Below are 13032 nucleotides of genomic sequence, written 5' to 3' on the forward strand. Positions count from 1 at the left end.
TTCATTAGATTTGTACAAGGTTCCAGGACTAATAAAAGGTGGAAAACTTTGGCCTTGGCAGATTATCTGCAGGATTGGAAGATGACGCTGAGCATATTCAGTCTTGAGCTGGAACAGATCAGTTACAGGAGGATTTGATTTGCTCTGTTTGGATGAGAATAAGACACTCTTCTTATGCAAATGAAGAATGATAAAGAAGATGAGTTCATATTGTGTAAAATGCAATATGATCTTTTGGCTCAAATAGCTGTATACCAGTAAATTAAGGATTAATTTGGTTCTGAAAATCATGCAAATTCTCTTTGTGAATTAGTGCATTAATGCAACTTTCTACTAAGTGACTTTTACCATGGGGAGAGAATATTTTATTACATTCTTCCTGAGGCAGATAACCCGAGGGAGAAGAGTTATGGGACTGAAGAAGACAATGGATGCTATTTTAGTTAGCTTTTCTTATTGCTGTGACCAAAATACCCAACAAGAACAGCTTAGAGAAGGGTTACTTGGTTCACGGTTTTGGGGGGTCAGCCCATAGCCGGCTGTCTCCAAGGCAGATCCACAGAAGCAGGGTGTGTGGCAGAGGGACGCTGCTCTCCTGTCACAGGGGCCAAAAGAGTGAGAGGAGGAGACTGGGGACAATATAGTCCCCAAGACTGTACCCCCAGTGGCCCACCTCCTCCAGCAGTACCCCATGTCTGAACTTTCCTGCGCTGGGACCAATGCTTTCAACGCATGTCTTTTTAGGGGGCACTCTAATGCCAAAACCGTAATAGATAGCATCCTTTTTTATAGCCTGAGTACTTGGTTCACAGTGCTTATTTGATGTGGGGTTGATTTTATGATCAGAAAATAGAGCAAGCGTGCAGTTACCATAATCTACAGCTCCCTCTTCCATCTTGGGCTCACTTATCCCATTCAGTACGCTCATCCAGAAGGAAAAGTCCTGCACAGGAATCCAAGAACCACAAGGATGGACGTCATCCCTTCATCTGGTTGAACACTGTTTTCTTAGCACCAGAACACTGCCCAAGACAGACGATGCTCAGCAACCATTTGTAGAATGAATACTAGTAGTTATAATTCTCTGAATGTTTTAGGAGTCATGAGCCTGCCTTTCTGAGCCTAAAAAGACCAAGCCTATCAAACACAGTTCTTAGAAATCTACATTGGCTTCCTATGTTTTGAAAAAAATAAAAATTGCTGTTCTTGATGTATAAAATCCAGCAGGGTTGAGCCTCTCTCGATATGTACTTCATTACCATCTTTGTGCAATATGTCACCAACTGCAGTGGTTCAGGCTGTCCCAGGGAGCACCCATACTCAGTCCTGGGAAGCTGTGAAGCGTGTGTCCTCTCTAGGGCAATTTTCATCCATCCCCACTGAATCACAGTCCCAGTTTATTGACCTCCTGGGTATAGAATATTCCTCATTTCAATCTATTTTCCCTAGTTACAAAACTATCCTGTGTAAGAAATTCCAAGCAACAATAACAAAATAATAACAGCACTGACATTTTCATTAAAGATAGGCACTTAGGAAAGAATTTATTGCATTAAATGAATGTTCTATTATCTAAGCTCAGTGCCTCTTGGACTACAGGCAAAATTGGGACTCTGAGCACGCAGAACACTTTACTGTGTAAAAGCAAATATAATGAATGGCTCATTTCCCTCATATTTCATCTCTCTCCCTTAACCTCTTGAATTTTAGACCCAACTCTATTTATATTCTTTTGTTTTATCGCTAAGGTTTGAGACATGGAAATGGTCAATTTGTCCATATTAAATTTGGACCTATGTTAATATATGTTTTTCACCCATTTGACAATGTTTTTTGAATGAGGCTGTTGATTTGAGAGGCCCAAAGAGAAACTTCCATTTCCCTGTGAATTTCCCTCCTCCCTTCCTTCTTTTCTTTGTCCTTCTTTTCCTTTTCTTTCTTTTTAAATCCAGGAGCATTCTACCACTGAGCTACACCCCAGCCCTTTTTACGTCTTTTAATCTTGAAACGGGGTCTTACTAAATTACTAGCCTTAAACCTACAATCCTCCAGCCCGAGCCTCCCAAGTACTGGGATTACAGGTGAGCACCCACGCCAGGGAAGAATTCTGTTTTCTTCTTGCTTCTCTTTCCTTTGTTTTCTTTCTCCTTCCTCCTGGAAGGAGAAACATTCCCAGCTCCCTTGTGATTTGTTGGCTCCAGTCCTCTTTGCTGTGTTTGTTTCAGTTTAACGTTGACATATACATTTGCACCTTGGCTCTCTTTATTAGGGTATGTACAATGTCATCTCAGCATGAATGAAGGTTTACACAGAGGAAAAACGTTCTTCAGTTCTTCAGATTTTTAAAAACGCAGTGTCTCTGGGTACATTTAGGATGGCACAAAACACTGATTTCCAAGGATTTGAAAGAATACTTAACATATATGAAGTCTATTATCTTCCATACCAAATTTCAGTAGCCATCTCTGACATCAAATTACCAATGAAATAGATACACAACAGTGGTTAGGCGCACAGGGTTTTTTTTTTTTTTTTTTAAGATAACAATTGATTATATTTGCTTCCCACCTTTACATAATTTACCAAATAAAGTTAATCTTTTTTCTCTCTCTCGCTCTCTCATGGGCCAGAGGGTATGTATTTCATAGACACTGCATTTTTTTAGCATGATTTTAGTATTTTATTATTTTAAAGGATGTGCATTATTCCTGAGATAGATATAAAAGAAAGATACAGGTACTATAAAATTATGATAGACAAAGATGAAAAACAAATAAAAAATGAGAAAAAAATGTTCAGATGGGGAAAACATTCTCTCAAAATGGACCTCTGCTAAGCAACACAGATGCAATACCTTGAACCTCAGGAGAGCTTTAATTAGTCTGCTTCTTCCTCAGGCGCATGCTCAGAAGCTGACTGTAAATTAGGGCACAGAAATCCAGCAGGGGCCTGGGTGGGTTAAGGGGGAAGGGCAGGATCTTAAAGGGGCAACAGCTATTTAAAGGAGGAACGCCTGTCAGCCAACCACTCCTGTCACAGGCCCCTCAACTCTACCACAAACCCCCTCCCCTATCTGTGCTCCCTAGCTCAGTTAACAGTACGCATGCTCCTCCTGTCAACGATGGGCATTATTCCTGATCTCTCTCTATCAGAATCTGCAAAGGGTACTCACTATCAATATTTGAGATTTTACTTTAAATCTGACTTCACGTCTCCATTTCTGCTGTCATTCTTCTGGTTTCAGCTCTCATAAGGTCGTGCCTAGACAATTATAATAGTCTCTCAAATGGCATTATGTGTTTGCCCCTTCCATCGCTGCCAAATCATCTTTTTAAAATCACATCTCTGCCACTTACAACACCACCTCAGTGATTCCCCACCACTTGTAGGAAAGCGTCCCACTCCCTGGCACTGCGCACCTGGCCTCCTGAGCCCGCCTTCTGTGCTCACAGTGACCACCTGGCCACTGGCTTGCACAGGCTCAGTGTCTTCCTTACAAGGACCGGGTCTTGGGACGTCGTAGGTGTGGGATGGAGAAGCCCTGAAGCCCCACCTGTAGCTTGGGGGAGTCCAGGCGGAGTGGATCCTTCACAGCTTCTGCTGAAGAGGACTCGGCCTGTTAAAGAGGACTCAATTTCTTGAGTCACCTAAGTTTTCCAGAATGAAACATCTTTATGTTCTTCTGAGTTTTCTCAGACACTTTCTTATCCAGTATGAAAAGAGGATAGATATAGTAAGTAAAGGTAAGCATTGCTGAAAAGAGGATGTTAACACTTAATGATAATGTTAGTAATAATCTGTAGCTTCCCAAAAGAGTAAAAGAGAGGAGGCAATATAAAATACTTTTAATAATCCAACACATGGCTAGAAAGGAAAGAAGATGGTAAGCATAAAAATACAACACGAAAAGGTAAAAGTCATTTCAACACTATCACTTACAATAAATATAAAGGGATTTAACTTATCTAATACAAGGTAGAGGATATCCAACTGGGTGAAGAAAAGGAGCCCTTCTTCCATAAACACACCTAAAACAGAACAAAACTAAAAGGATTACAGTAAAAAGATGAAATAAGAGTCAAATAACATAAGGATCCAGGTGTGGTGGCCCACATTGGTAATCCCAGTATTTGGGAGGCTGAGACAGGAGGATCACAGGTTCACAGCCAGCCTCAGCTACTTAGTGAGGCCCTCTGCAACTTAGTGAGATCTTATTTTAAAATAAATAATAAAATAGGGCTGGGGGTATAGCTTAAAGGTAGAATACTCCTGGGTTTAATATCTAGTAACACACACACACACAAACACACACTACTATAAAGAAAACACTAATAATAACATATAAGGTGATGCAGTAAAATTAATATTAAACAAAGAAAAGAACTAGTTCATTATGGTTAAAGGACTGACAATATTTTTATGAGCCTGTAGAAATAAAAAGAGAAAAACTCAGAAGCAAAAATTTGGGAGCTTTCCATATATTTATTAAAAACTAATAAATTCACCAAAAATTTTCAGGAATAATATTAACTACTTTAATAAAATGAACACACTTGATCCAACAGATTATAGAGACTCTTACACCAAACAAATGGAAACAATATATTATTTTCAATATGTAGATACAGTTTTAAAAAATACTACATACTAAGCCACCAGAAAGCTAATATAATTTCTAAGATTTAATATTATCTGTCTATAAAATATTTAAATTAATGATCACTAACTTTATTTTATTTATTTATTTACTTATTTATTTATTTTTGTGGGTCTGGGATGGAACCTAGAGGCATTTGACCTCCGAGCTACACCCCCTGCCCTATATTTTATTTTTTATTTTGAGACCGGGTCTCACTGAGTTGCAGAGGGCCTCACTAAGTAGCTGAGGCTGTCCGTGAACCACGATCCTCCGGTCTCAGCCTCCCGAAAACTGGGATTATAAGCGTGCGCCACCATGCCCGGCCATCGCTAATTTTAAATAGCAACAACCTTTAATGGAAACTAAAAAAAAAAAAAATTACTAAAGATAGCTTATTGGTGAACAAGTAAACTACAATGTCATGTAGTATTTAAAATTATTTAAATAGCCATGATGTGGTGGCCCACTCTTGTAATCCCAGCGTTTGGGAGGCTGAGACAGGAGGATCATGGTTCGTGGACAGCCTCAGCTACATAGTGAGGCCCTTTGCAACTCAGTGAGACCCTGTTTCAAAAATAAAAAATAAAAAAAATCCGACTGGGGGTGTAGCTCGGAGGTAGAATGCCCCCGGGTTCAATCCCTAGCACTGCAAATAAATAGATAAATATAAAAAATAGAAAAGTAATAAAGTAGACAAGCTTCTAGAGAAGATTAATAAGAAAGGGACAAAAATGAACAATATTAAGAATGAAAAATGAGGCTAGGTGTGGTGGAGCATGCCAAAAATCCTAGTATTTGGGAGGCTGAGACATGAGGATTGCAGGTTCCCAGTCGGTCTCAACAATTTAGCGAGGCCCTCAGAGAGCAAATTTCAAAGTAAAATAGGGCTGAAGGTGTAGCTCCAAGGCAAAGATGCCCCTGGGTTCACTCCTTACACACACACACACACACACACACACACACACACACACACACACACCAATGAAAAACAAAACAGAAACTCAGATACAGCATGATTTTTTTTTTTGGTACTGGGGATGGAACCCAGGGGCATTCTACTTCCGAGCTACACCCCCAGCCCTATTTTTTATTCTTTATTTTGAAACAGGGTCTCACTAGGTTGCAAAGGACCTCACTAAGTAGCTGAGGCTGGCCACAAGCCTGGATCCTCCCGTCTTAGCCTCCCGAATACTGGGATTACACACCCGGCAGCATGATTTTTAAAAACTGTAAAAGAGAAAATGAACAAGTGTGTTCTGTTAAAAAACAATAGAAAAACTAAATAAACAAGAAATATTTGTAGAAAAAATAATTTTTATAACTTTTATTGGTACATTGTAGTCATACAATAATGGGATAAAAGATGGTGGAGACATACATGCACATATCACCCAATTAGCCCTTACCCAATCCCCACCCATTCCCTCCCCCTCCCTCCTTCTCATGCTTAGCTTAGTGATTGACTTTGATATGTTTAAGTACATCATGTGCTTTAGAGAATTTCCCTCTTACCCTCACCCATCCCCTCAGTTAGGTCACCTTATTTAGAAAAAATAATTTAAAGTAATACAAGCTCTTTCTCCCTCTACCCTCAGCCTCACACACATAAAAAGTATCCTTTTGTCAAACAAGCTAAATCCAGATGGTTAAAGAGTGGTCAGTATAGACATCATACTTAGTGGAGAATTTTAGAAGCAAAATTAGCATGCTGGCAAGACAAGGATACCGCTGGTTTATATCTCAATACTCTACTGGGGTCCATGATCTGGGCAATGGAATACCATGCAACTATAAAAATAACAGTGGAAAAAAAAGGATTATGGGGAAGAATGAGAGGACTAAGGCAGGCAACAGGGTCCTGGGCCTGCCACGCTGTCAGTCTCCCTCCCCCTCCAGCGTGGCGGCCATCACCTCCGCCTACAGAGGACTCCTCCGGGTGTTGTGTGTTTACTCTGTAAGTCCTGCAGGTTTATATAAGCCAGGGTAGCTGGGGTCTGGCCATCTTTTGCTTACCTCTCTGCACGCTTAACCACGCCTAGCACAGAGTAGGAATAGAAACTGACTGCAGGCTGTGCTCCCCGAGGGCCCTGCTCCGCGCCCCGCTCCAGGGTTTGTGCAGGCGCTGGGTGCTGGGTGCTGCGTGCTGGGTGCTGGGTGCTGGGTGCTGGGTGCAGGCCGGAGCCGCCCGCGCCGCTCGCCCGCCGCCCCGCCCGAGCCTCCATCCCCGAGCGCGCCCGCCGCACCCACTTCCTCCTTCCTCTCGCCGGAGTCGGCGCAGACTGCAGCTGCTCTCAAAAAATTACTCTTTCCGACTGGAAGCCCAGAGGCCGGCCGCCGAGCATCCAGCGCCGCCGCCCGCGCCCGCGCCATGGAGGTGGAGGAGGCGTTCCAGGCGGTGGGCGAGATGGGCATCTACCAGATGTACCTGTGCTTCCTGCTGGCCGTGCTGCTGCAGGTGAGCCCCGGCCCGCAGGGGACCGCTCGGGCCCACCCTGAGGGGCTGGGTGGGGGCAGGAAGGAGTGTGCGTGTGCGTGTGCGTGTGTGTAGGGAGTGGCAAATAAGGAAGGCAGAATTGCATTACTTGGAACACGCCGCAAAAATGAAAGGGAACTGTCGCCCTCACCTGCGGCGCTGTCACCTTGGAATCTAGATCACAACAGCCAGATGACCCGCGCGCCCCAAAGGTCGAGCTGGGGCAGAATCCTGCGCTCCACTCACCCGCCTCTTCTGGCTCGGAGAGGCTTCTTCCAGGGGCTTTCCGTGCAGTGGATTTGTTTATCTCTGGTTTAAGTTCTGCCGGTTCATTCAGCCCGAAGCCAGCTTTGGGTTGAGACTATTATAAGCCAAAGAGTGCTGTCTGAAATGTGTGGTTACTACGTAAAATGCCTTTTTCATCATAAAGAATTCTCAGAACCTGCTTGACAGCCCAGCTTAAAATGGTGGTTCCATATGCTTAGTGTCATTGCACATTAATTTTGCCAGGCAAGAGTTACTCCTTTGCGGGCTTAAAGGGCCCACTTGACATCAACTGCTTCTTCCAGTATTCTAAGGACATGACATTCAGAATCCTTCACTAGTACCTATAGGAGCCTGCCATGGTACTCCTCCCTTTAGCATGTTTAATGAGTGCCCAGCAGCTGCTGGGATGTGTACCCAACAAGTGTCTGCCTTCAGGAGGATGATGGGCCCTGCAGGCAGGCAGTTAAACAGGTAATTAATTAGTTAACACGAGCTGATAGTTACTCCGCAGTAAGTACAGAGTGAGCATGGGTATCACCACCAATCCACAAGTCAGCCTTGCATAAGGCAGTGGCTCAACTGGAAGATGTGCAGAGGTCAAAGTTGACTTATTGCTTCTCTTTTCCAGATAATAAGTTCAGTTGATTTCATCACCAGCAGGAAAAACAGTTCAAATGATGGACTGATACATGAAGACAGTTCTTTCTCCTAGCAGAACAGTTTTTAGCTCACAAATAGGCAGTATTCTGAACTTTTTAAAGCTTGCTTTAGGTTTAAATATACTTTTTATATGGAGGGCAAATGTTCATTCTAAAAAATAGTATTTAATACAGAGAAAATAGAATTGCAACCATGATATCTGATCTCCACTTATAACCATTTCTTCAAGAATATTCTTGTTCTCTTCTAACCAAGAATTCCAGGAGCCAGGTGTGGTGGCGCACGCTTGTAATCCCAGCATTTAGGAGACTGAGACAAGGAGGATCAAGGTTTGCAGACAGCCTCAGCTACTTAGTGAGGCCCTCTGTAACTTAGTGAGACCCTGTTTCAAAATAAAGAATAAAAAATAGGGCAGGGGGTGTAGCTTGGAGGTAGAATGCCCCTGGGTTCCAGCCCCAGTACCAGCCAAAAAAAAAAAAAAAAGAATTCCAGGAATGTACTCCCTGTCTGAACAGTCCTGCCTGCCTCCCCACCTCCCTACTCCTACCTTCTACTTCCTTCTTACCTGCCTAGCCAGGTATCCACTGACCTGGGGTAAGTTTGTCTGGAGTAGAGTGCGGCACTGCAAAGGCCAGGGTTTTGTTTGAGGGCGTGCTAAGTTTCACTTACTTTTATTGATGGTTGACCTAGTTGGTTGGAGTTTGCTACCATGGAGTTCCAAGTCTCTGACCCTGATTGTTCACTAAACCTTGTCTGACATTTGGTCAGTCTGTGGCGCAAAGACAGGTCTTAGAGTGTTTTTAGTAATGCCTGACTTGTTTACCTTGTGGGTGTGGGTGGGGAAGTGCCCAGGAGCTGTACCTGCACCAATGAAGGGGTCTAGGCTAGAGTGAGTCCTTCACAGCCCTCCGTGGTCAGGACTCAACCACCCCACTGAGATCCAGGGGGTGGTAGGCCACCCTCAGCAGTCCTGGATGTGAGTGGAGGCCCCCAGAAACTTCTCTATGAGTCATGGATGAATTCATCTTTCTTGGGAGGGGGGTGTTCTTCTTAAAAAATTGGCTTAACTAGAAAGAGGAAAGAGGGCTTGTCTGCTTTTGACATCAAAGGACTTTCCTGACTATTGCCCACAGAAAGCAGCAGCTCTTTTAGAGAGAGTGAGGCAGAGCTTTAAGTATTTTTTTGTATTGGCAGTTTGGTAAATCTTAACCATAGCCAGGCACAAAACTAGAGGGTGGAGATGAAAACTTTGTAGACCTTTTTACATTTTTTTCCTTCAGGCCCATTGTTAATATTTTTAACAGTTTTTACTCAGAATACATCCAAGTTCAAACTAAGAGGACAAAACCACATAACAAAGCCACTTCACTAGGTCTAGTCAGCCACTTTCCTGAATTATCCATAGTACCATGTATCATAGAGAATTGCCACACCATCTGGTTTTATTTGCTAAACATCCCTTCATACTCCGTACAAAGACCATTATGAATGTCTACCGTGGTCAGCTTCCAGATACATAAAGAAGAGATACATGTCAGATACATGTCAGCTTCTCCTCAGCATGAGAGGATGCAAATACTCCAATAACAGAGATATGTGGCTTTAACATACATTTAAAAAGTTAGAGAAAAAAGATGGCTCTTTGTAAAAATAGTGACTTATGAATAAGCAATTAGATTTACAACTTTACAATTAGAACAATTCTTACTATCAAAATATGCTTGCCTTCCCTAGGGTTGGAACTATTTGTGGTATTTAGCAATGAATAACTGTACTTAGTTTATTACTGTTCCTCTTTCTAGTGCTGTTAGGATGCCAGGAACTGTTTTATATTTGTATATGTGTGTGCTTCTTTGCCAGGGTGTTTGGAGGAGGCAGGATGAAATAAAATTCTTGTTTCTTTCTTCTCTTAAACATAAAACAAAACTGTACCTTGCTTCTTTGCTTAAGCCAGAGGCTCCAGCCCCTTCGTTTTCCTCAGGATCATGAATCATACATTATAGTATAATTCGCACAGAATTTAAAATGTACATTAACCAATAGGAACATGTAACCTATAACAAATATTAGTTTTGCCAGCAAAATCATGATGTTATACTGTGAACTTCATCTTGAGTACAGTATTCTTTTTTTTTTTTTTTTTTTTTTTTAGTTGCTGGGGGTAGAACCCAAAGGCTTTCTACCTCCGGGCTATACTCCCAGACCTATTTTATATTTTATTTGGAAGTAGGGTCTCACTGAGTTGCTGAGAGCCTCACTAAGTAGCTGAGGCTGGATTCTAACCTGTGCCATCCTCCTGTCTCAGCCTCCTAAGCGTGGGGATTACAAGCGTGCGCCACCACGCCCGGCTGAGGTCCAGTATTCTGAATTTAGGAATGTGTTATTTTTATAATCCCAACTATGTTTTTCAGATCCTAGAACGACAGAAGCACCAATGTTACCCATACAACAAATATCTTTTCACAGCATTATAGAAAGTGGAATAAGGAAACAGGTGTTTTGCAGAAGAGGAAACTATCATATAGTCAACACATAAAAAATGTTTACCTTCAGTGGTCATCTGGGACAGGCACCTTAGAATGCCGGAAATACCAGTCACACTTACTGTATTAGCAAACATTAAAAGATTTAATGTTATAGTGTGGCGAGATAAAGATATATAGAAACTATCTTGTTTACAAAACAATTTGGAACCATATAATAAAATTAAACCCATCATTGAGCTCCTGAGTATATACTCTATAGTATAGATTGAATATCTGTATAAGGAGTTATTTATTGCAGCTCTGTTTTTAGTAACAAAAATTAGAAACTACCGAAATGACTTTCAAAGAAGGACTAGATAAAGCATGGTGTATATCTGATAGACTAACAAATAAAAGGAATGAACTTAACTATATATTGCTATAGGACTGAATCTCTAAAACAATGTTTCAATGTTAAGTGAAAAAAATAAGCAAAATGATAAATACATGTAAGTTTTACTATGATGAAGATAGCAAATATTCTTTTTTGTTGTTGTTGTACCGGGGTTCCTGGAAGCCCTTCTACCTCCAGGCTAAATTCCCAGACCTATTTTGTACTTTTTTATTTTGTGAAACAGGGTCTCTTAAGCCAGCACGGCTGGCTTTGAACCTGCGTGATCCTCCTGTCTCCACCTCCCAAACGCAGGGATTACAAGTATGCGCCACCACGCCCGGCCTGATAGCAAATATTCTTAACACAAATTTTAAAGACATCCCAAACAATACTCTGTTTAAATAGTTGAGATGTGGCTCAGATGACAGCTGGTTCTTTTTTTTTTTTTTTTTTTTTTCTTCAGGTCTGGGGATAGAACCCGGGGACATTCGACCTCCGAGCTTTACTCCCTGCCCTAGTTTTTATTCTTTATTTTGAAACAGGGTCTCACTAAGTTACAGAGGGCCTCACTAAATAGCTGAGGCTGGCCGCGAACCATGATCCTCCAGTCTCAGGCTTCTGAATGCAGCGTTTCCAAGCGCGTGCCATCACGCCCAGCTGACAGCTGGTTCTTCTAAACTCCCTTCTCTAAGCAAGTGATGGAGCTGACGGCATAAACACTAGTGAGGATCTGTTTGTATCACAGGCTTTAAGACCAGCCTTCAGCACGCCAGGGGTTCAGCCATGATGAGAGCCTGTGGGTGTTAGCAAGAGCTTCTCTGTGTTGGCTCCCAGCCCCATCTACCAGGATTCCCTGCTACTTTGCACAAATTGTATGCAGCTTCTACCTGAGCAGTTTGTTCTGTTGGCCTTAGACAGTGGCTTGGAGTTTGGGTGTCATGAGAGTTTATGAGGAACTGGGGAACCCTCACCTGGTGTTCTTTCCACCAGTTTCAGTGGATGGGGCCCTGAAGTTAGGGAGACCAAAGCCCCACTTGCCCCCTGTGGCCCCCAGGAAAAGTTGTCTTTAGGCAGATACTACCCCCTGGTGTCACGCAGGTGAAGTCTCATGTCTGACATTCACCAATTTCCATCCAGGGAGGCTGTGGAGATAAGGGAAGCCTCCAGAAAGTGTAGAGGGCTTCCTTAGGTCCAGAGCATCTAAAAAAGTGGGATGTGCTTTGGAACACATCTGTCCTGATGCTTCTGTAGCACCCAAATGCCAGCAGCATGCCTGGCAAGGCACCCTCAGCTGTCCAAAAGAGAAAGGCTTACCTTCCAAGACAGCACAAGAGAAGTCATTAAGGCTGTTAAAACAGGCAATGTAAATAGGACAGAAAGGATGCTGGGCTTGGATGCTGTGTTGTCACTGTGCCGGATAACCTTAGGCAAATGACCCCGCAGTACTGTGCATGGGAAAGTTTAATTCCTTTTGCAGTCTTAAGATTTCTTAAAGTTGCCTGTTGTCTAGTAACTAATTTGAATAATTAGTTGACCTTGAGGTTTTCAGAATATTAGCCTGGTCTCTCACCACTGTTAGTGGCTGTGTTAGAAGAAAGAGGTCATCACATTCAAAGACACACATAGCTTGCCAGTCTCCTTTTTGAGGAGTCAAAATTTTGGGCTTGAGAAGAGTGGTGATCAGTCAACAGGCAGGAAGTGAAGTCCAGGGAAAAAGAATGGCCCCAAATCATGGCTGTGTGGGTTTCTAGACTTTGAAAAAGAGGAAAAAATATGTAACAAAAGAAAACCAAGAGCCAAATTATGGTGTAGCCATATATTGAAGCATTACACTACAGTCATTAAAATTTTCAAAATACAAGGCTGCTCATTTATGAACACAGCAAGGCATTTGAAACATCCCTGAGGGATAAAACTGGGTGATCACACACATTTCTGCAAGAAGATGAATGTCCACGTTTACATAATAAAAAGTCTAGGAGGCTATTCACTATTTATACAGAAGGCTATAATAAATGTGAGTATGTTTTACTTCTGAGTAGTACAAGATCTGCTGATTCCTTTTGTCTTGTTTTCTGCTATCACCATATATTATTTGTAAAGTACTATGTGATTCCCATGAAGGAAGATGTTG

At 42.3% G+C, this 13032-nt stretch overlaps 1 protein-coding gene across 1 annotated transcript in view; it reads left to right on the forward strand.

The window, feature by feature from the left end:
* Positions 1-7007: 7007 nt before the first annotated feature.
* Positions 7008-13032, forward strand: part of SLC22A15 (solute carrier family 22 member 15) — a gene marked incomplete at both ends in the record, with an annotated part of 80917 nt that continues 74892 nt past the window's right edge. Inside the window, one exon of the mRNA XM_080692815.1 lies at positions 7008-7094. Coding sequence (XP_080548941.1) covers positions 7008-7094 — 87 coding nt within the window. The remainder of the gene's footprint in view (positions 7095-13032) is intronic.

Source organism: Muscardinus avellanarius (assembly GCF_963383645.1).
Source record: "Muscardinus avellanarius genome assembly, chromosome: 3".
Lineage (NCBI taxonomy): Eukaryota > Metazoa > Chordata > Mammalia > Rodentia > Gliridae > Muscardinus > Muscardinus avellanarius.